At 35.4% G+C, this 24,833-nt stretch overlaps 1 protein-coding gene and 1 long non-coding RNA gene across 2 annotated transcripts in view; one reads left to right on the forward strand and one right to left on the reverse strand.

The window, feature by feature from the left end:
• The window catches only part of LOC127548256 (uncharacterized), a 191,294-nt gene that overhangs the window by 103,273 nt on the left and 63,188 nt on the right, over positions 1-24,833 (reverse strand). The window lies entirely within an intron of this gene.
• IDO2 (indoleamine 2,3-dioxygenase 2) overlaps positions 13,645-24,833 on the forward strand; it is an 80,781-nt gene continuing 69,592 nt past the window's right edge. Inside the window, exon 1 of the mRNA XM_051975567.1 lies at positions 13,645-14,081. Coding sequence (XP_051831527.1) covers positions 13,947-14,081 — 135 coding nt within the window. The 5' untranslated portion in view covers positions 13,645-13,946. The remainder of the gene's footprint in view (positions 14,082-24,833) is intronic.

Raw genomic sequence — 24,833 nt, forward strand, 5'->3', positions numbered from 1 at the left:
TGCAAAAATAAACAAGAATTTAAATACCTCAATATTTCTCAACAAAGTATGGCAACTTGGTAACATTCATCATGAGGGAAGACATAATCTGTATTGTTTCAAATGCATTAAAACAGTAATAAAAATACATTAAAGAACCAGTGAAGAAAGGTTTAAAAAGTAATTAGAGACTAAATAACTTAATACAAAAGAATTGATGGTTCAAAGGATGAACCATAGAAAAATATATATCATTTTATTAAAGATAATGGTGACAATGAGACAACATATCAAACTTTTTAGAATGTAGCCAAAGCAGAACTCAAGGAGAAATGTGTAACTTTAAGCACTTTTATTAATAAAGGAAAAAAAGAACAGATCAACAAATTAGAAATTCAACTTGAAAAAACCCCCAACAATCACAAAGTCTGGAAAATCAACAACTGGGAAACTGGTATACCAGGCACCAAAAAATAAATTCTGAAAATAAAAGTGGTAATGAATAAAAATTGGAGGCAAACAATCCAATAAACTCACAGAACTAGAAACCCCTTTTATTAAAAGTACAACAAATAGCTAATTTAACAAAAAGAAGAAAGAAGAAAACCAAATTCTCCAAATTTTGGAGATTTTGTAATTTGAATTAAATGAATAATTATTCACAAATATGAAAATACCCAAAATAACAGAAGAAATAAAGAATTTAAACAACTCTTCCAGAAAGGAATTTAAAAATATGATATAATATGAAAATAAAAAAGGACAAACTTAGAACTAAATGGTTTCACAAGCAAGTCCTATTAGATTTTCATTGAATGAATAATTCCAATATTTTAAAAAGATATTTGCAAAATAAGAAAGCCCTACTAATTGTTTATGGTACAAATATGATTTTGGTATGTAAATTAAGCAGAATCAAAAAGAAAACTATAGACCCATTATCCCTAATGTATACTGATATAAAATTTTAAATAAAATATTATAAAAGAGACTACCAGGACTTATTATAAACTTTATATCTATGAGCAGGCTGAATTTATAACACGAATGCAGGACTATTGATATAATCACACTATTAAATATATATATGTGTGTATGTATATATATATATATTATATATATATATACATATATATAAAATTGATGATATAAATAGCAAAAACATCAGATTGTCTAGAAAGATGTAGAAAAATATTTTGACAAAGTACAACACTCATTTCTGGCTTAAAAAAAACCTAGAAGAGTTGAATTTAATTCAACTAACATTGAGTAAATATCTATGATGGGGCAAAAAGTTGTGCTAAGCCCTGGGTTAAAATAAATATTTTAAAATGTTTTTTGTGTTTTTATATTTTTCGTGTTTTCACATTTTTGTGTTTTGTGTTTTTCTAGTTCATTGGCTGAGATATTGAGGTCAGATTACATGAATTTTTTTATGGATAAGAATTGAAAGTCTATCACTACAATGAAGGAGAAACTAAGAAGGTTGCTGTTGGTTTAAAGGTTTCCGTCATGTCTGACCTTTTGTGAAGCCATTTGGGGTTTACTTGGCAAAGATCCTGGAATGGTGTGCCATGTCCTTTTTAGCTCATTTGATAGATGAAGAAATTGAAGACTTGTCAATTCTTTTACAGGGTTAAGTTATATTCAGATTAACTTATACAATTAGTACATGTCTGAAGCCAGATTTGAATTCATCAAGATGTCTTTCTGATTTTAATCCTGATGCTTAGAAGTTAGTTCTCCTATAGGGCTGGAGAAGAAAGGAGTTGACTATAAAGATCTTTGTAACCTTCTATTGATGTTTGCTTTTTATGGTGATTTGTGGTTAAATGTTTTTAATATTTCTAGAAGAAGCATAGTTTGTTATTTTCTAGAATAGTTGATGTCTATTCTAGCCCTTAAGACCAATCTGTGTTTCAAGACTTGGTTCAAAGAGAGATATAGTAGCATCTAGAAATGGGGGACATCAATAAGCAAAATCCTAGAGGATTGCTGATGGTAGAAAGAAGGATATTTCAAGAACATTAGTAACCTGAAGAGGAAACTGAAGTGGACAGTCAAATATGATGATGATAATGGAGTTATGTCATAAGGGAATCATTTAAGAGTATTTTGTGTTTAGTTCAGTTAGTTCAGAAACTGAAGATATAGTTTCTACTCTCAAAGAAGTCACATTCTAAGGGGGAGACAACATGTAAATAATAGATATGTAACAATAGCAATCATGTAAATAATAGATACATAAAATTATATACAAATTAGATGGCAGGTAATTTCAAAACAGAATGAACTACTAGCTAAGGGGCAGAAAAAAATCTTCCTGCAGAGTATGATTTGAGATGACACTTGAAGGAAGCCAGGAAATCTAGAGGCAGAAATAAACAATGAGAGTATTTTGTGCATAGGACATGGTATCTTCTGCAGCAGAAACAGCTGTTATGCCAGTATCTCATAGAATCTTGGAGCGGGAAGAATCAAGAGTAAGAAGATAAGAAAGGAGGGGACCAGTTTGTGAAGATTTTTAAATGCTAAAAAGATGCTATATTTCATTCTGGAGATAATAGAAGGCTTGTGTAATTTTGTGGGAAGTGAAAGGAATAGGTACAGATTGGTTATAGGTGCCATAATTAAACCTGTTATGTAGGGGAGAAACACCTCTCTCATAGAGTTATTGAATGTATGTATATATGTAATGAACTACATTGGAATGTAGCCAGTATCTGGAGTTCTTTATATAGAAGATCAATGGCCATTTATCAGAATATCATAGATCAGGTCCTTGCTTGGGTAGGTCATACACTAAGAGAGTTTTGTGGTCTGTTTTAAGGCTAACATTCTATGATATTACCTCTGACTTTTTGCAAACCACTTCCCTTTCTTTTTATGTTTCAAGTTCCTCATTTCCTAAAATAAAGGCTTTGAACTGGAAGAATGAAAAAAATATTCTTTCCAGTTCTAAAAATGTCTATGATCCTATCAAATCAAGTAAGTCATGAAATGACACAATGTGTTTGTCTTATTCTCATTGAATTGTTTCTATATCATAGTGAAATAAAAAGCTACAAGTCCAGTAAAAATGTTTCTCTCACTAGATATCTTGCCTGGAAACATAATGCTGAAAAACTGTTGAATTAAATTGGATTAGATGAGATTAAATTAGGCTGTATTGGATTGAATCCTAAAAAAAAGAGGGGCAGAGGTATAGAATTAGGTTATTAGGTTGTTTAGTAATTCTGTTTCATATTGATTCGTAACCAGCCAGATATAGATGGAATTTGAGGGATCAAGTAAGCCAGAGATTAGCAAACTAACATGCAAGGGCCAAATCTGGCTCACTACTGCCTGTTTCTGTAAACACTCTGCCCCTGAGAGAGGAGTTATTAAAAAACAAAACAAAACAAAACAAAACCAAAACAAACCAACCCAACATTCTTAGTTGGCCAAACAAGCAAAGGCCAGATTGGATCATGGTTTGTAGACCCCTAATCTAGTCCATTATGGTCATTCTAAGGAAACTTGCGAAAGTCATTTATCCAATATTATACAGTGATTTGTTAAACTAAGGTTTGAACTCAGATAACAGAACCAGAGAAATTCTTTTGATTGATAGAAACCTCAGAAATCTTATCAAACATCTTTAATTTATAGATGCAAAAACAGAGGTAAGGAAGAAAAACACAGTAAGGGAGTTTCAAGGCTCAAACCCATGTCTCCTGCTTCTATTAATGTGCCATTAAATGTTCACCTGGCTGTCAAAAAAGGAAGATTCCACTTTTCAAGAGTAATTGATGTTATTAACATCTTCCTCCATCATTTTAAGTCTACACAATTAACCAAACAATAAATAAATCCTTGATTTATAGTTTGCCAATTTCTGATGTGTAAATGATCATTCAAAAAATTTAAAAATGACTCTTGTGACTAATATGAACTGATTCCAGTACACCCTTGTCTGACTCACAATCTGGTTGCTCCTTCTCCTATAGCATTCTAGTTCCTTAGTATAAATGAAAGTTTGGGTAATCAGAAAAAAATGAGGTATTTGTTTCTTTGATTTCATGCCTCTGCCATGTGTTGCTTCCCATTGTAGGAAGACTTGAACAGTGGTTTAGACAAACAATGGTTAATTGGGAAGGTATAATTGGAGTACCAAAGTCGATCATTGCTCTAATTGAGTTAAGCCCAAGATGATGAACACAGTGAACAAAATTCATTCATAGTTCCTGGTGTGGCCAGTCCCAAATTGGTAGGAGTCATAAGCATGAATGAATAAAAGAGGTAGAGATAGTGAAGAAAATATTTCATTCTCTTGTTAGGTCCAGAAGAAGCAAAATTTATAACTTTGCAGTCACTTCAGACTTTCTTCCTGGCATTGAATTAGCATTGTCAGAGCAAAATGCAATTAAGTTTATTTTCAAATATTAGTAAAATAAAGATCTTAAAGAATCCCATCTAGTATACACTTGATACAGACAATCCTAATTTAATTCTGTTTAAATCACCAATTGCAATTATTATTTGATGATTCAAATCTGAAATAAAGTGAATCAATCATATAAAAATAAAAATAATAAAAATAATCATTTTAGACATTCCTTAGATGGTCTCAGTCTTTTTATTGTCCTCTTTTCCTTTGGAAATAAATGACTTAGGAAACTCCTACTTGTATTATGGAATAAAGGATGGTACTTTGTAAGAAAGAAGATATTCAGGAAATCCAAGATCCCCTGATGTTGGTCATTAGACGAGGGAATCAAGAAAGGCACAAGGTGTTGTAGCATGAGTTTGCAACTTAAAAACCTTTTTTTTTTTTTTTTTGCTTAAAAAAGAGTGGAAGGTGGGATAATAGAAAGACCCTTGACTTTAGAGATGAAAGACTAGAAATCTCCGAGATCCAGTTTCCTCATCTCTAAAATGGGGATGAAAAATGCTTACTTATATAACTGGTATGGTATGGAAGAGGTGCTGATGAGTAAATGGAGTATGTATGATTAATGCAATCTTCACATGGAAGACTTAGGGAATATTACTTCTGAAAAGAGAGAATACCTTGCAAAGGGAGGCCCTGCTTCTGACTTACAGCATTCATAGAGATTTTGTAATATCTTTGGTAAAATGATGGAATGTAGATTTGCTGCTGAATCAAAACTGGGATTTATTCAAAAGATAGCTGTTATTAGCTCCTGAAGATTTCATTGCAGATGACTCAGTCTTCTACATCTATAACCCCTGTCTCCTGCTGACCTCTAGTATCATAGCACAAACTTCATACTGGATATTTTGAACCATATGTTCTGGAGATGTCAAACTTAACACATCTAACACAGAACTCAATATCTTACCACTTCCCCGAAATGCCCTCTTGGACTAATTTTTTAAAAATAGAGACTATTAATATTTTGTACTAACTCTTAGGTTCATTATCTCAATCTTTTTTTTTTTTTCTTTTCTTTGTTAAGATTCTTATAAGGTACTAATACAGTGGAATTGATAGAGACAAAGGACTAGTGGCAAGAGCTCTCAGAACCAAGGAGAGAGATAGGCCTCTAAGAAAACTAGCCGAGCCCCAAGTGAAAGAGATAAGATTTTGACTGAGACAATAAAGGATTTGGACTTTAACACCTGGCTGCATTTGAGGTGATTATTACACTGAACTGAAACTAAGGCTGCTCCCAGAAGCCCCCCAAGAAATCTGCTCTCAGAGAACATTATATTTTAGAAAAGAACATTACATTTTGGTGCCCGAACGTGGGACAGACATGAGCCTGATTCAGTGGAAAAGTCTTTAATCCTGATTTTAGTGGAAAAGTCTCCTCAACCCAGAAATTAGGGTGAGTACAAAAACAGACAAGGAAACTTTGTTAAAGGGCTAAACTAGTGCTTCAGCTAAAATGAAACAGATGTTTAGAAAACAGCCTTCTTTTTCTCTTCGAAGAAAATGTGTCGAAAGCTTGGTCAGACTGATAAAAAACCAAGGTTTAATTATAAGTTGGGAGCAGATCATTGATCTTTTAAAAACTGTACAGTACATATCTCCTAAATGAGTGGAAATTAGTAGGAGAGCAACTATGTCAATTCTACAACGAAAATGGACCTGACTCAATTTCCAAAGACACACTTAATACATATAATTTAATACAACTGGCTTTAAGAAATTATATGTGTTAGAATAAGGGAAAAGAAGAACAAGAGGGGGAGATGCCAACTAAACTAGGTGAAAAGGATGAAAAATCAGATAAGAATGGAGTTAAGTATAATTCTGAGTGTGGCACTTCACAGCAGGAGCACTTCCCATCCCCTGACCTCCCTCCCTCAATTAACCCTTCGTGGGTGGAGAGAGAAGGAGGAGGGGGAGAGGGAGTGACACAAACAGAACTACCTATTAAGCATCCTATGATAAGATTACAAAAAGCTTTGGTTAAGGCAAAAAATAAAGGACAAGATGTATCTGATTTAAAAATAAATGCATACCCTGTGATTGAAGAGCTTGACTCTTCAGGTCAAAAAAGGACAAGATATGCTCCTTTTGATTTGGAAAAAATTAAGGATTTGAAAAAGGCTTGCACTCTTTATGGTGCTACATCATCTTCTGTTAAAATGTTACTAGATAGTTTGGCTTAAGAAATCCTAACCCCTACTGATTGGAAATGCATAGCAAGGACATTTTTAGAACCTGGACAAAACTTGTTGTGGCTTTTGGAGTATCATGAATTATGTAGGATTCAAGCCAGATGCAATAGGCAAACAGGAGTTAATGTACAAATCACTTTTGACCAACCAGCTGGTAAAGGTCAGTATGGAAAGAATTCAGCATAGATTAATTACTCCATGGGAGTGTGTGAACACCTTGCTGCTCCTGCAAAAAAAGCTTAGGGTTCCCTTCCAGGGAAAGATCGAGGGGAAGCCTTCACAAAAATAGAACAAGGTCCCAATGAACCCTTTGCTGATTTTGTGGGACATTTGCAGACAGCTGTTACAAGAACCATTAGAGAAAATGTAGCTACAGAAATTATGATAAGACAACTTGCTAAAGAAAATGCCAATGAGGTTAGCAGAAGAATTATATGGGGACTACACAAAGATGCTCCTTTAGAGGAGATCATAAGACGCTGTGCCACAGTGGGCACAAATGCTTATTATACCCAGACTATGATGAACATGGGAAGACAGGGTTCCTCTTGGCAAGGGACTAATAGAGAAAATCATTGATGTTTTCAGTGTGGAAAAATAGGACATCTGAGAGCCCATTGTAGGTACAGAGATAAAGTGAGAGGACAGGGTGAGAGAAAACCCCAAACCCTATGTCCAAAATGCAACTGAGGCTTCCACTGGGCCTCAGAATATAGATTGACCCAGGAAAATGAGAGGCAGGGCCCAGCTCCAAGATATCAAACAAAAGACAGGTGGGGCATGATGGCAGTTGAGTTTACACCCAGAGAGTCTTTAGAACTTCAGGTTCTGATGTGATCAACCAGCAGAAAAGCAATCACATGACAGAAAGGGATTACATGATCAGTCATCCAAAAAACAATCAGAGAGCAGAAAGGGATTAAACTGGGGAGAATACAGGCTTTTTAAATCAACAGGGCAGTGTCCAGTGCAAACAGCTCCAATGTAATTGCCAGATGATGGGGAGAGATTTAGAAAATAGTAAATGGAAGGGACTAGATAGGTTAACTGCTTAGGAGAAAGGGTTTGCTTGTATTCCTATAGGTGGAGAAGGAAACAGATGAGTGGCAATGAGCACCTGGAGAGAGAGACGGAAAAAGAGAAAAACCTCAAAATAAAGGAGAAGACCTAAAAATCTGAAAGTGAAAGAGGATGGCTGATAAGGAGATTGTTGCAGGACTTGAAAATCAGCAGGAATCATTGGATTCCCTAACACAAGATGAGACTATTGCAGGACTTCAAAACTTGCAGGAATCATTGGATTCCTGACACATGAACTAAAGGACAATAGATTTCTTTTGGACTATTTCTAGGACTTATGGACATGTATAATTCCTCATGTTGATTCATGTTATTTGTTACATCACTATTAGCTTGTGTTATATTGCTATGTGCTTATGTAATTTATGTAATTATGTGTAATAACTCCCATATTGATGGATTTATGTGTATCTGTTTCAAGTAAGCCCCTTCAGAAATCCGCTAATCTGATTTGATTTCCCATTTCCTTTTATGTTTTCGTCTCCCTTCCTGAGACGTCAGGGAGGATGTGATCACCTCCTTTTATGATGTTTTCACTCCTTTTTTGAGAAGTCAGGGAAGGTGTGATCACCTTCTTTTTTGGGGTTCTCACCTCCCTGAGAAGTCAGGGAGGTCATGACTACCTATGTTCTAAATCAAAAGAAAGCGGGAGATGTTAAGATTCTTATAAGAATTGATAGAGACAAAGGACTAGCAGCAAGAGCTCTCAGAACCAAGGAGAGAGATAGGCCTCTAAGAAAATTAGCCGAGCCCAAAGTGAAAGAAATAAGATTTTCACTGAGACAATAAAGGATTTGGACTTTAACGCCTGGCTGCATTTGAGGTGATTATTACACTGAACTGAAACTAAGGCTGCTCCCAAAAGCCCCCTTCCCCCCCCCCCATGAAACCTGCTCCCAGAGAACATTATATTTTAGAGAAGAACATTACATTTCTTCATTTTCAAAAAAAAATTATAGTAAGTTTATTTATTTTTAATACACATTGCTTTATGAATCATGTTGGGAGAGAAAAATCAGAACACAAGGGAAAAAACATGGGAGAAAAAAAAAAAACAGAAAAAAGAAGTGAACATAGCATGTGCTGATTTACAGTCAGTTTCCTTAATTCTTTCTCTGGATGCAGATGGCATTTTCTGTTCAAAGTCTATTGGAGTTGCTTGGGATCACTGAACTACTGAGAAGAACCAAGCCTTTCATAGTTGATATTCACTTGCTGTTATTGTGTACATAATCTCATTCTTAACCCTAATACTTTCCTTTTTCTTGCATTACATAGTCTCTCGTTTGCTAAATCTTGCTATTTTTACCTCTATAACATCTTTCACATTGTTCTATATATCCACACAGCTGCTGTCTGAATTCAGACCCTCATCTTTTTAGTATGGACTCTTATAATGACTTTGTTTAGTTATTTCAGTCATGTCTGATTCTTCATGATCCCATTTGGTTTTTTCTTTTTTTTTTGTAAGAGTTATTGGAGTGGCTTGCCATTTCCTTCTCCAGCTCATTTTATAGATTAGGAAACTGAGGCAAACAGGATCAAACTTGTCCAGAGTCACACAATTAGTAAATGTCCTAGGCCAGATTTAAACTCAGAAAGATGAGTTTTCTTGACTCCAGGCCTGATGCTCTATCCACTGCCCCACTTAGCTGCTGGACCTCCTAGTAACTGAACCTAAAATTATTTCTAGTCCAATTCTTTCTCCTATTGAATCCATCAAGTCACACAGCTGCCAAAGTCCTTAAATTCCAGATCTTAATACTTTACTCTTGGACTCAATAAATTCCAGTGCCTCCTTAATGCCTCTAGAAAAAATATAAATTCCTCTGTTGGTTTTTAAAGCCTTTAATGACTTAGATTTACCCTATCTTCCTAGGCCTATTATTCATTGTTGCTGTTCACTTGTAAGTCCCTTTCTGTTCCCAAGATGGATGTCATAGAATCAGAGATAGGCAAGCTCATTGTTGTTTAGTAATTTCAGTCAAATCCAGGTCTCTGTGACCCCATTTGGGATTTGCTTGGCAAAGATACTAGTTTGTCATTTCCTTCTTTAGCTCATTTTACAGATGAGAAACTGAGGTAAAGAGGATTAAGTGACTTTCATAGTCATACAAATAGTAAGTATCTGAGGTCAATTTTGGTCTCAGATCTTCCTGATTCTACTCCTAGCACTCTACGAACCTTGGCACTTAGATGCCCTTATTATACATTACCCACTTCCTATTTTCTGTAAATCTAGCTAAATTACCCTTCTCTGTGTTCCTTATAATTCATTTTTTCTGTCTCCATGCCTTTGCAACGAATGACTATTACATTGTGTCTTTAATCCTACCTTGTAGATTTTTGTACTTTTAAGATATAGTTCAAGCAACACCTTCTACTTGATGATTAGTTAAGTGCCATAGTTAGAGCACAATATCTAAATCAATCATTCAATAAGCATTTATTAAGGACCTACTAGCTACTAGGCATAGGAGAGAGATACAAGGACAAAAAAGTATGCTTTTAGGGAGTTTATTGGGAAGATAACTTGAACATTACTAAGTATCCATAGAAATATATATGTATATGAGTATGTATGTATATGCATACACATATTTTGTCTCCCTCTGAAGAATTTAAACTCCTCTGAATAGGGATTGTTCTAGTTTTTTTTTTTTTTTTAACATCTCCAGTGCCAAGTACAGTTTCTGACACATTGTAGTTATGTAAGAAATGTTTGTTGGTTGCTTGAATAAATCAAAAGTGCTCTTATCAGTTAAGGTCCTTTAAGACCCAAAGTGATTTTTAGTCAGTGACTCATGAGTTCAGATAAACAAGTCCTTCCAAACCTGAGGGGAGCCCATTTCAATAGGGGAATGATTCACCAAATGAGATTTCTTTTTGTATATCACTTTAAGGCCCCAAATAACCAGTTATAGAAAAGAATGAGAGCTGAAAGGAATATCTCTGTATGCTTAGCTTCCAGAGAAACCTTTTTATTTAGCTATGTCTCAGGAAGGATAATTTTCTTCCCTTATTCTACACAGATGCAAAAAATCAGGCAGGTAGATGAATGGCAAGTCATGTAGAATGTGGGACTTGTCTTTTTCTCCTAGAAATGACTCCATGCTATGATTAGTTAGCATTTAAAATTTTGAATCCAGCCAACAAAACTCAAATACATCATACAACAAGTATTTAGTAAGGTCCTACTATGTGCTAAGTGTGAAAGAGATATAAAGACAAAAATGTATGTCCTCACAGAAGTCATAGGGAGGATGACTTACATACATTAGTGAATATATACATAATATATTTTTTAAAAAACAAGGTAATTTTGAAAGAGAAAGCACCAAGTTAGGGGCAAACTGGGGAGGAGGACCCCAGAAAAGACATCATATAGGAAGTGATTATTAAGTTGGGTGTTAAAAAACAGTTCAAGAAGTGGATATGAACCAGTAGTGTAAAGAACACTGGACATCTCAAATCTAAGCCTGCTCTGACTCTATCTTCTTGCAGGTGACTCTCTGGGCCTTGATTTATAAATCTATAAAATAAGGAGTAGTTTAGCTAATCTTTTATAGTATTTCCATCTTTGTAATTCTTTTATTATGGAATTAGAATGGCCCCCATCACCAAAACAGAATATATTATATATCAGCTCCTACCTAGGATCAGATTATGTTTGAGGAAATAGACTAAGTCTTGACATGACTTAGAGGTTCCTGGAATTACACATTTAGAACTGGAAGGGACTTTATATAGTCTTCAAGTCTATTATGGCCCAGAGTGAACAATACTCCCTATATATCCTTTAGGTATATAGGGTTGTCGTCTTTCAGTCATGTCTGACTCTTTATGACCCTGAAAGTGGTTTTCCAGATGAAGATACTGAAGTGATTTGCCATTTCCTTCTCCAGCTCATTTTACAAATGAGGAAACTGAGGCAATCAGGGTGAAGTGATTTGCCTGGGGTCACACAGTTACTAAATGTCTGAGTTCAGATGAACTCAGGAAGAGAAATCATTTTCCTCACACCAAGACTGGTCCTCTACCCACTGTACCACTCAGGTACTGCAGGTTCCAGAAAAAGTAATTGGAACATCATGCCCTCTGACTAGAAATACTAGAAATACTAAATCTTTTTTACTGTACTATATTGTAGTGGTCTGCTCAGGGGTATGGGGATAAAAATAAGAAATCTAGTATATTTTACAATAATCATCTTAATTATTGGAATATTGGTTTTTGCCACTTAATCCCTATGGAACTTTAGGGGGGAATCAGTTAATCCTTCTAGGTTTCAATTCCCTCATCTGTAGGTGATCTTCTAAGGCTGTGACTCTAGGATGGATAAATATCATTCTGATGAGTAGAGATATATTGGGCCCTGGACTGGACAAGATGAGGTTAGAGGAAATGAAGAGAAAATTTGGAAGCGGGAGATCCTAAAGTGACTAGGACTTCAGTTCATTGACTATTGACTATAAGGAAATAAAAAGTAAGAGTGTGTGTAAACTGAATTTTGTTTAAGACTTAAAATCCTATATTGCCTTTAGAATTAGATAATAGAGGGTGATTAATGTTTCCCATCTCACCAGAGCATCACAGAATACCCATAGTCTCCTCACTTACTTCAGATGTCCCTTTTTGAATACATATCCCCTGGGTACTAGTTCAGGCTTGATAAGCATCAAAATTTGGAGAAAGTCCCTGAGATTGGTGGGTCATACCTTTCTCCCTCCTTCTCATGCAGCCTTCCAGGCTAAGCTGGAATATTTCTCTATTTATATCAGAATAACTTCCTAAAGAAATAGAGGAGGTAATAAAAGCCTTGGTAGAGAGGTTCCCCTTCTTTGAGAAAAAGTCTGAGGGAGGCCCTGAAAAGCTTCTCTGGACATATACTTAATGTTTATTCATTTCTCCTTTCCCTATTTCTTATAGATATACTTATATGTCATGGAATAAAGCCTGCATTTGGAGTCAGAGGGTCTATATTCCAATCATGACTACTGTTTCACATCTAGATGACACTGGGCAAACTCTTCTCACTTTTCTGGATCCCAATTTCTTCTGTCAAAATAAAGGAAGGGCCAATTTTGGCTGTAGATCAAAGATCCTATGAATGACAACATATTTCTTTGGACTCAAAGATTCTAAGACCATCACTGAGTCTACAATAGAGATGCTTATGAGCTGAAGTCAGGCCCCTGGGATAATTTGGTCCAGTACAAAATTAGCATAGTTTGTCATTTGGAAAGACATCAATTAGTGGAGTTTCTTTCTTTTTTTTTTTTTTTTTTCTTTTTTGCTGAGGCAATTGGGGTTAAGTGATTTGCCTGAGGTCGCACAGCTAGAGGGTATTATGTGTCTGAAGCCAGATTTGAACTCCAGTTCTCCTGACTTCAGGGCTGGTACTCTACCCACTGCTCCATCTAGCTGCTCTCCCTAGTGGAATTTTCAAGTAACACCAAGAATATGTTGTGCAATGAAAAAAGTGCTTTCCTGAATCCAGGGATCAGGCTTCAGGTCCTTCTTCCAACAATATTTATGTCACTACATGTAAGTTTCTTCTTTCTGGAACTTTTTTCAAGTGGAAAATGGAGATAAGAATATGAGAATAATCTGATTCACAGAACTATTGTGAGGGAAGATGTTTGTAGACAGTTATATGATATAGAAATTAGAGCTGATTTTCATCAGGCATGGTATATCAGTGGGATAAGATGAAGACATTTTCCTGGGGTTCCTTAATCAAGATGGAACACCTTCTACAAGGTCATATGATCCTACAAGTTGAAAAGATCTCAGAGATGATTTAGTTCACCCCTTTCATTCTATGAGGAAGGCAAACAAGGTTCAGAAAAAAAGGAAAGGACTTGACTAAGAACACACAGACATTAAGTAGCAACATAGAAATTCCAACTCATATCTTCAGATTCTGAATCCAGATTTATTCAGTACACTACAGTAAAGGCAAGTCCTTTAATACCTGCTGTGAATTACAGGGAAAAGAAAGTTTGTATTTGTGTGTGAGGGTGGGAGTGAGAATGTTATTTGTTTATTTTGGATTTTCATCTGTGTGTGTTGTCAGTAACCTTTAACTGTTTACTCAGACTTCTACCAATGAGACCAGAGGGTTCAAATCCTAATCCCAGGACAAGGTTCTCCCATATTCTTAGGAAATGATTTTTCATAAGCTAAGCAAGGTTCTTATTTGCAGCTGTGTTGGTCTAGGCACTTAGGTCGAGACATAACGTGGGGTTTCCATGGACAGATTTGATGTGACCAGCACAATGGGAGATGTGGAGGCTCAGAACATGAAGCTGAAAAGTTCCCTGCCATTCAGTCTTGGAAGGTTTCACATTTCTGAAGATTATGGCTTTCTCCTTCCAGATCCCCTGGTAAGGATGCTTATTTCTAATCACAGTTTGCTTTCTATAGCATAACACCACTTACCAATAATCCTATGAGAGGAAGAGAAGGCAAGTATTCTTATCTTCATTGAACAGATAAGCATGCTGTGGCAACTTGTAGTGACTTGTCAGATATTCCTCAACCCAGGCAGTGTCAGAGATGAGATTTGAACTCTCATCTCCTGACTCTCAGGTCTAGCTGCATGGTAGTGTGCACTGTCCCACAGAGATAGATGAGGAAGAAGACAAAAACTGTGACTCGAAATTCTAGGGTTCATGCTTTGGCTGTTTTGAACAAACTTTTAAAGTCTTGCTGAAATAATTATCAATTAGAATCACTGAATTTTAGACCTAGGAGGGAGAAGATAGTAGAACATAACAGAAAGAACTCTAGCAGCTCAGGTTAAGAATCTCAAATTCTAATATCAGTTCAACCATTATTCACTGTGTGATCAAACAATGGTTATCATGCTTTTAGAATATGAAACTTCCTTTTTAATGCCAATTTTTGAGGAACCTAAATATTTTATTAAACATGCTATTAGTATCCAGTAATGATAGAAAGCTACTATGAGTTTCTTCTGAGTAAGATACATTTATATTTTATTCTTCAATCTTATTGCCACACATTTCAAAACTTTTAGTAGCAAGATGTATGAGAAAAATCTTTTTTAGGGGACAGAAGGCATACTTGTATATTTATTTTTAAAAAGTTGATGTAGTTGCTAAATGACAGTGATGAGGTCCAATAAGACATGACAAGGTATAACAAGTCACAAAGATGGGGAGTCATCCAGAATGAATTCACAGGACCTGAAATTAGAAAGATCTGGATTCTAATGTTATCTTGAATACTTATAAGCTGCATGACTGTGAACAAATCACTAAAGCAGGAGGACCCAGTTGCCTCAAATGTAAAATGTAAATAATAAAAATAAAAGCATCTTAAATCTCAAATGAGAAAATGTCTGTAAAGTACCTTGCAGACCTTCAATAGAAATAATAGCCCTTACTTTTTACCACTTTTGGTGCTGTAGCTGCTACTGTGACCTTGATGAATCATTAACGAGATAACTCTTGAGCATAAGGGTTGATAGATCCTTTGCAGTAATTGCGTAGTCTTATCGGGGTCAAGAGCCTCAAAGGGAGAAATCAGTACTCTAGAATAAAGCTTCTTAAACTGTGGGTCATGACTCCATATGAGGTTGCATAATTGAACTTGGGAGTCATGAAAAATTTGGCAATTGTAAAAGGTATTAAATATTCCACCAAGATTTAATTCTTTATGTAAAAATAAACATATTGATCTTAGTATGAAAATTTGCTTTCATCTTTAATAAATGGTAAAATTGTGTGTATGACAAAGAATTGTTTTAAAATAAATTTCTTTATTATTTGTTTTCAGTAAATATTTGATTTATATACATTTCATATACTTATATACCTGGAGTTGTGTAAAAATTTCTTAAGTGAAAAACAGTCATGAATGGAAAAAAAATTAAGAAGTCCTACTCTGTATATCTAGGTTAGCTTAATAGATCTAGTCTAAAATATTATTGGAGATGATAAAGTGATAAAACAAAATGTTATTGTTAAAAAGAAGATTCTATAATAGAGAGTTCAAAATACATTTTAGGTTAATCAAAGGGCAATGAATTATCATTTCACTTATTCCCTGAATGTAGATGTCAACAAGTTTACTGAGGTCAATATATGAACCACCTGTATTTTAACGTTGGGCACAGATTATTTATCTCTTGTCTTATAAATCAAAAACTATGTAATTGAATAGATGTTGACCATTTTTTTGTACTCACACTCATATTCACCCTTCCATGCTCTGGAGGAGAGGGAATACAAATACAATCTACTGGAAAACCCTTTGGGGTTCTCAGAACCAAAGGACCAAGGGTTGGACTCTGGTTTTTCTTTCTTTTTTTTTTTTTTGTTTGTTTGTTTTTGTTTTGTTTTGTTTTGTTTTGTTTTGTTTGTTTGTTTGTGTTTTTTTTTAGCTTACTAACTGAATAATCTTGGACAATTTCTGTGAACCTTTACTTCCTCATCTATAAAGTGAGGAGGTTAAACTCATAAGTTCTTAACTTATGGTCTATGAACTTAAATTCAACATAATTAGTTTTCTTTGTAATAATGTATATTATATGCATTTAAAAATATATCTCTGAGATGGACATTACTATACTTCACTAGACTGACTGCCAGAAAGGTCCTTATATAAAAAAGATTAAGAACCTCTTGATCAAATGATTTCTAAAGTTCCTTTCAGTTCCATTTTCACTCATTCCAATAATGTCTGACACATTGTGATTTCATTTGGGATTTTCTTGACAAAGGTATTGGAATAGTTTGACATTTCCTTCTCTGACCTATTTTATATATGAGGCATATATAAACTGAGAAAACTGAGGCAAACAGAATTAAATGAGTTGCCCAAGGCCACACAGCAATGTCTGAAGCTGGATTTGAACTCAGGGAGGTGAATCTTCTTGACTCCTGGGCCAATGTTCTATTTATTATTCAGCTCTATATCATTGATATAAGATGCTTTTCACAACTTACTTTTGATGAAAAGATAAAATCATCCCTTGGTGATCAATCTTTTGATGATTAGTGTTTTCTAATTTATTTGGGTTGATTCTTGAAGGAAAGCTACATGGGCTAATATCAGATAGAGGCCATATTGGCTGAAATTTCACTTTAAAGATAATTTTCTAAGGTGAATTCAGTATTGTCAGAAAGAATATTTATTTTGGAATCAAAGCACTTGAATTTTAGTTTGTTTTGCTTTATCATCTTAGGAAAATCTGTTGTACCCCCATTTCTTTTATAAATGGGATATTAATACCAACCTTATCTACCTCAACAAGTTGTTGTACATATCAAATGAGAAAAAATTTGTGAATATACTATATAAACGTAAGGGTTATTAACTAGTCAATGTTTGAGGAGAGAAACAGGAAGGAAACAAGCATTTACTAAGTACCTATTATGTACCAGGAATTGTGCAAGGTACTTTACAAATACTATCTCATTTTATCTTCATAGCAACCCTGGGAGGTAGATGCTATTATTATTCCTATTCAACAGTTGAGGATACTGAATCAATCAGTGGTTCTGACTTGCATTGAAATACATATCTGGGAAGGTAGGATAGAGAGGGAATTAATACCTGAACTGAAAAAAACTGAAAAAAAGGTGAATATGACAAGGTCAAAGGAGAGAGCCAAACTATGAAATACTTTAGAAACCATTTTTAATTTGAAGGAGTGATAGGAAAGAGGAAGACAGAATCATATTTATGGACGGTACATCTGAGATCTTCCTTGATAAACAAAGCAAAAAATCAGATTGACTATCCTTCCAATAAATGCAAATTCTTTGAGGACAATAATTTTTGTTTTTTTTTTTTTCCTTGTGTCCTCAGTATCCAGGTCAATAAAGTGGCACAGTAGAGAGAATGCCACAGTGCCTGGAATCCAAATCTAGCCTTAGACACTTGCTAGTTGTGTGATCCTGGGCAAGTCACTTAAACCTGTTTGCCTCAGTTGCTCATCTGTAAAATGAACTGGAGAAGGAAATGGCAAATGACTCCAGTATTCTTGCCTTGAAAACCCCAAATGAGCTCATGAAGGGTCAGACAATTGAAAAACAAAATCCCCATGTTTTAGCACAATGCCTGATATAGTATAGGGCTTAATAATCTTCTTGGATTGGATTAGCTTGGGAAGGTTGAGAGCGTTACAGCATTGGGAGGTGAAAGTCCAAGTCGAGATGGGAGAAAAAAAATTCCAGGGGAGATTTCAGAAGAAACAGGGTGGAACCACTTTCAAGAGAGTCTTGATATAATTGTTTGGCACTGCAAGGAGCGGCAGTTATGGAATTTTAATTTCTCTTTCTCTTTCTGAATGGGGGAACTCAGATGAGGAAGTGGTCATAGTTATTTCACTTGCTTATGGCCTTTCTGAAAGAGACCACAAGTTTCTACTATCTTCTTGTGGTTTTGGACAACACTGCTCCTTAGAAAACCACCTTATTAATTCATTTATTTAAAATTTTACAGGATATCTCAAAACCTTAGTCCAGTTTAAAGCTTAAAACTTTTGGTATATCTTATGTAGAGAAATCATTCTAATTTCAACAGATAAAAAGCAGAGAAACAGACTACTTGAAGAAAATCTTGTTTCACTGTTTCTCCTCCCTCTAGTTGGCTAGAAAAATAGTAAATAATTTTTATCTAAGAACATTTGAGTAACTGACCATCATCTATTTCCTCAATTTATTTAAATTACCTCTTCTGGGAATAGGCAAAAGGTAGAGAATAGAAACTTAATTCTGTTGGCCAATATCCAGGGTCACTCTGGCAAGCATTTGTTTGCTTTAAAATATTTGTCAGTGGGGAATAATATATGGGAGTTTTCCTTGGGTTCTGCAGGCAGCCAGAAATTCTTTCAAGAAGGTACTGGCTTTTACACCGTGTTTTTTTTTTTTTTTTTTTGTTTTTGTTTGTTTGCTTGTTTGTTTTTTTTTTGTCATTGTTGTTGTTATTGTTGTTGTTGTTGTGTTCTGTTCTGTTTTTTATTTTTGTGGTAAATAATTTCTTTACTGGGCTTAATGATAATTTCATTTTTTAAAACACAGTCAAAACGCTATGAAAACTCTTTACAGCTTGGTGGTGTGGTGAATAACAACAGTAAACTTAGATTCAAGAATATTTAAGTTCAAATCTTGCCTAACATACTGAAATAGTGACTCTGATCATACAAGATTATTTGGAGAAGTAAACTGCTACAAGATCTTTGCCAAGAAAACCCTCTAATGGGATCTGAAGAGATTCTCTTTCTCTCTCTCTCTCTCTCTCTCATTCACTTATTTTCAATCTCTTCCTGTCTACTGGCTGCTTCCCTATTGTCTATAAACACTACTATGTCTCCTTAATCCTTAAGACAACAAAAACAACATAAAACCTCACTTGATCCTTCTACACCATCTAATTATACACTGTCTTTTGTAACCAAACTCTTTGCTTATCTATAATAGCTACTTCTATTTCCTTTTTTTTTCTCATTTTTTCTTTAACTTTCAACTATATGGCTTCTTATCTCATCCCTAAAATTACTCTCTCCAAAGTTTCCAATGTTTTCTTAATTGCCAAATCTAATAGTTTTTCTGAATCCTTCTTTGTAATGTCCGGGTCAGCTTTCTGGAGGATCTCTGGTCAGGTCTTGGTCTTAGCTGGAGAGTCACCACAAGGATGGTCAGGATAAGTCTGGAGTCTGGGGTCTGGAGTCTGGAGTCTGGAGTCTGAGCTTGAGCTCGAGCACACACTCACTCATTCATTCTCACTCCCTGTCTTCAGTCCTCTCTGCCTTTAAATACCTTTACATCATTACATGTAATTACCATTACATCACCACAGCACAGTGTGCGTGTGTCAACTGTAAAACCATTATTTCATACTAAGTACTAAATATATGTGAATTAGAGAACCATTATCTCATCAATCACACTGAGTAAACACCCTGTTGTAAGTATTTTTGCTTCAAGTATACTTTTCTCAGTGTTCCCCAATATCTGTGATCCTCTACACTTTTTGACCTCTCAGCAGCTTTTGACACTGTTAGTCATCCTCTTATTCTTGATATTCTCTTTTCTCTAGCTTTTTTCTCTCCTGATTCTCCTCCTACCTGTCAAACTTCTCCTCAGTTTCTGCTGGATTTTTAGCCACATCAAGCTCACAATGAGGTCAGTGTTCCCAAGACTTGTCATAGAGCACCGTCTTCTTTCTTGATACTATTTCACTTTTTGATTTCATCAGCTCCTATTGATTGAATTATTATCTCTAGGCTGATGATTATTATATTTACTTCTAGCCCTAATCTTTTACCTTCCAGATGATGATTATTATATTTGCTTCTAGCCTTAATCTCTTACCTTCCAGATTTACATTTCTAATTACTTATTGGGCATTTCAAAACGGGTATCATTAAGACTTCTTAAATTCAACATGTCCAAAAGGGAATCATTATTCCCCTTCCAAATCTTCCCCACTTCTTTATTTTCCTAATTATGAGTATGCTACTCAGAGTAACAACTTAGGTGTCATTCTTAACTCCTCATTTTCACTTATATTTTCAATCAAATTTATTGTAAAGGCCTTTAAATTCTACCTCCATAACATCTCTTGGATATGGCATCCTTCTCTCCTCTTACACTGCCATTTCTCAACTGAACCCTCTACTTTGAGACCTCTCTGACTTCTCCATCATGCTCCAGAAAGCTCATTATCCTGAAAGATCCCATAAATCTTAAGATTCCACTTTATTAACTATTCTGTCCCATGGATTGATAGGTGGAATCATGACATTCCCTATCTCTTTATTTCTCATCTGGCTGCTCTATTTTGGGACTTTTCTTATTTCACCATACTTGAATACCTTCCCCAGATCCCTTCCTTCTAGTTAATGTCTCCCCCATCATTGTCTAAGTTTCTTTAGACAGGGATTGTTTTTTCTTTTAAAAATTAAACGTACATTCCCAGAACATAGCACAGTGTTTGGCCCAAAGTCGATTCTTTTTTTTTTTTTTTTTACTGAGGCAATTGGGGTTAAGTGACTTGCCCAGGGTCACACAGCTAGGAAGTGTTAAATGTCTGAGTCCAGATTTGAACTCAGGTCCTCCTGACTTTAGGTTTGGTGCTCTATACACTGCATCACCTAGCTGCCCCACAAAGTAGAATCTTAATAAATGTTTACTGCTTGCCTGCCTGCCACCATTCTGATGCAGAATCTCATCTATATTTAGATTATTGCAATAGTCTTTTGATTGGTCTCTCTATCTCATCTCTCCTCAGTAGTCTACTCTCCAGTGAGCTTTCAAATTGATTTTCATAATGTGCAGGTTTGACTCTATTACCATACCCTCCCCAACTCAATAAATTCCAATGACCTCCCATACAAAAGGATCAAATTTTAAAATTATTTGGCATTCCAAGTCCTTCATAATCACTCCCTTTCCCCATAGCCTCTCTACTCTTTTTTACATCTTATTCCTCATTCTTCCCAATTTATATTTTGTAATCTAGTGTAGCTGACTTCCTTATGGTTCCTCACACAAGACACCCTATCTCCCAATTCTGAGTATACCCATCAGATTCTCTCTCTCTTGGCTTTGCTAACTTTCTTTATGTCCCAGTTAAAATCCCACCTTCTGCAGGAAGTGCTTCCTTATCCCTCTTAATTCTTTTACTTTTCTTCTGTTCATTATCTCTATTAATTATCCTTTATATAGCTTATTTGTACATAGTTGTCTATATGTTGTTTCTCACACTAATCTTTTCTAGAGAGTGCTGGAGAAACTGAGCAAGATAGAGATTAGAGTATTTAATAATTTATTAAATGGGAGAGATTTACTGGGACCAAATGGATCCATCGTTTGGTCCCAAGGCTGAATGAGATTATTGTCTCAAAAAATCCAGCAGTGAATGTCAGATACGAGATTCTTTTATAGGGTAACAAGAAACAATGACATAATGGGGGAGGTACCTGCATGGGGATGACCTAAGGGGGGAGGCACATAGGATGACATAATGGGAGGTACTGGAGAGGCTCCTGCTATTCTAATGATGTCTAAAATAAAAACCTTTATCCCATCAAACATTAAGAGGGAATGGTTATAAGTAAGGCAGAGTGACTGAATAGGATAATTAGGGAAACTGGATCAGAACATTAAAAGAGAACTGTGGCACAACAAGAGCAGGAATTTTCCTTTTCTATGTAGATATAGCTTGTACAGGAAGGGAATTTAATAAGTGCCTATAGACTGATTGACTATTGTCTTTTAAAAAACCAGTCTAAAATGAAAATGAAGTTAATCTGAAATAATATTCTTAAATATTGACAAGAATCAAAATCAAGCTTACTGTTTTGTCATTTGCAGTTCCTATTTTCTTTGCTTTTTTGAAAATTTAGACTTTTTTTTTTCAATTCTTTGGACTCTCACAGACCTTCAGAAATCACTGAAAATCATTTAACATTTACTTTCATCAAATTTTTCCTTGGATGTGGTGACTTAAACTGTTCTTGGACAAATCCTTTCCCACCAAAAGATCACCACCTCAGACATTTTTATCCTTAGAAGGAAAAAACCCAGAAGTAACATCAGGATAAAGCAATTCTGATTTCTTTGCGTAGTTAGTGATTATTCTATTCCTCCTGAAAGCAGTTCTAACTATTCGTTGAACTTTTTTCTTCCTAACTGTTGCTTAAATATGCATATAAAAATACATCCACGTAACCTTGTATGTGTTTGTATATGTCCATAGAGAGGCAATATCCATTTTTGTGGTTCTTAACTTCCCTATTCTGGATCTGACTCTCACCAACTGGTTCTTGAGATGAAAAGGACAGGAATTAAGGGGTTAAGTGACCTTTGTTCTTAAAAGGGGTAATATGAAAGGAACTACTGGTTGTAGTATCCATGCACACAAATTTGACAATGGATAAGATTTCATAGAGAAAGAGGATAGAGATAGAATTGTATGGATTAAATTTCCACAGACAAAGTTGGCTCAGGAAAGCAGGGAAGTTTTGAAAATGAGAGAAAATAGAACCCTCTGAAGGGATCAATGGAAATGCACACTATAGGTTAAAAAAAAAAAACCCAACAAATTCCTGGAAGATGGAAGCAAGGGCAGATTGGAAAAGAAAAAAAAATAATTTTGTTAGGAGTATAAAGATCAGAATTATCTGAAATGTGAAAAGAAAGCTAAAAATAATGAGAAGAGGAGTATTTAAGCTAACTTGGGAATAGAGGAGAACTATAGAAGGCATAAGACTGTTTGTTTGTTATTATTGTTCTGGAAAAGGACCCATGACATCATAAGGATAATGATTTGTATGTAAATTGGATTTAAGTGAGCAGAGTTGAGTAAAGTCATTGTTTTCACTCTCCCCTTCAGAATTATGAAAGTCCAGTGGAAAGACAAAAATCAAATGACTGATAATGGTTCTTTAGGATTCCCACTTATGCTGAATAGAGAGATAATCTATATATGAAGGGAAATCAAAGGTTTTTTCTGACTTTTTTGTAAGGAGAATGATCTTTGAACAAAAAAAGACAAAACTGGTTGAGAGGGAACTGATACCCAAGATAAACAGGGAGATTTCCTGAGCTCCTGGTAGTAAATTAATCTCACTGATGGCATTCTAAATGCTGCTTCTCATGTAATTTTTCTTTGTTAAAATGGGAAAGACTATACATACTCATCATTTGACTCTCCATTTACTTTTGGATAACACAGAAAACAGAAGAGGTACCACGATGATAGCGAAACCCTGAAACTGTCCTCTTTGAAACTGTCCTTCTTGGCCTTTGGGGTGAGCCCTGAAATGTTCTTAACAGGGACCCACCCTTCATTAAGTGGTTTCATTAAGATTAGCTCAGGACTACTCCCTACTTAACTCAAACTTAAGTGGTCTCATTTAGCTGGAGATCTAGATTTGATATTTCTATTGACCTCTATTGAGCTGAAAATTGACTCAGGACTACTCCCACCCAGTAAGTGGTCCCATTCAACTAGAAATATAGGCCTGGGGGCAATGGCAACATTGAAGTAATCTCATTCAATTAAAATTTCAGTTTCAGATTTCCTATTTAAAGGGCTTTTTAGGGGCTCTTGTCAAGGAACCTCTCTTTCTCCTTGGCATAGCTACCTGCCAGGACCCTGCCTGCTGTGAAGAGACTCCCTCCTTAACACCCCAATTTATCTCTCTGCCAGGATTTCTCTACCCTTGTTTATCTCTCTGCCAGTATCCTATCATTTGGAAGTCAGTCTTCCTAGCAAAAGCTGACTTCTTAGTGCAATAAACTTCTTTTTGCCACTTTAACTTTTTAGGTTCATGAATTCTTTCACGTTGGACCTGCACCGACCAGAAGGGGTTCCCACAACTCTGCACTGCCACAAACCTCATCACTCATGCTTCCCCCACATCCCACCCTATACTGATTGTCTCTGCTGCATGAGTGGCACATTTGGGAGCTCTCTGAGCCTGGTTCTATTAGCAAGTCATCTCCCATATATTAGGGTTAATTTTCCCTTGAATTCCTCCACCTTCCAGCTCATGTTTCTCTGTCTCTTTTTTAGCCCCATTCCCATTAAGCAAGGAATGAGGGGAAATTCCTGTAACATAAACATAGTCAAAACAAATAAAACCGTGACTATGCCTTACACCACAGTAATATTTTTATTGCACTCAACATACCTACAATTTGTTCCCTATTTGTCTAAGATACGACCTAAGACTCCACCCCTTACATTTTAATTCATTTTTTTCTGTTTTTTTTTTTTTTTTAATCCAGTTGCATTTACCTGCTATAATACACCCAAAATATCTCTCTTGTTTCCTGGTTGAGTTTGATGTATTTCTATAGCAGATTATCTATGTGTTTCAGATAAGAGAGAAGTTTATCTTCTGGTTTCACATAAGAGTAAAGTTCATTTGTTGCTCTCTCCCTCTACTTTTTTCATTACATCATTATATTTTCTTCCCAAATCCATTTCAGATAAATAGCAAGTTCCCCACATCCTTCCTCCTTTTTTCTCCCTTTTTTTCCTACTTCTTAAAACCATAAGAACAGAAAAATCCCATCCCAAGAGCCCTACTTCTCTTATTTCTTAATGTCCTTTGAAGACAAGTTCTAAAGAGACTCTTCTTTCTCCCTTAT

The sequence above is a fragment of the Antechinus flavipes genome, chromosome 2, assembly GCF_016432865.1.
Source record: "Antechinus flavipes isolate AdamAnt ecotype Samford, QLD, Australia chromosome 2, AdamAnt_v2, whole genome shotgun sequence".
Classification (NCBI taxonomy): Eukaryota; Metazoa; Chordata; class Mammalia; order Dasyuromorphia; family Dasyuridae; genus Antechinus; species Antechinus flavipes.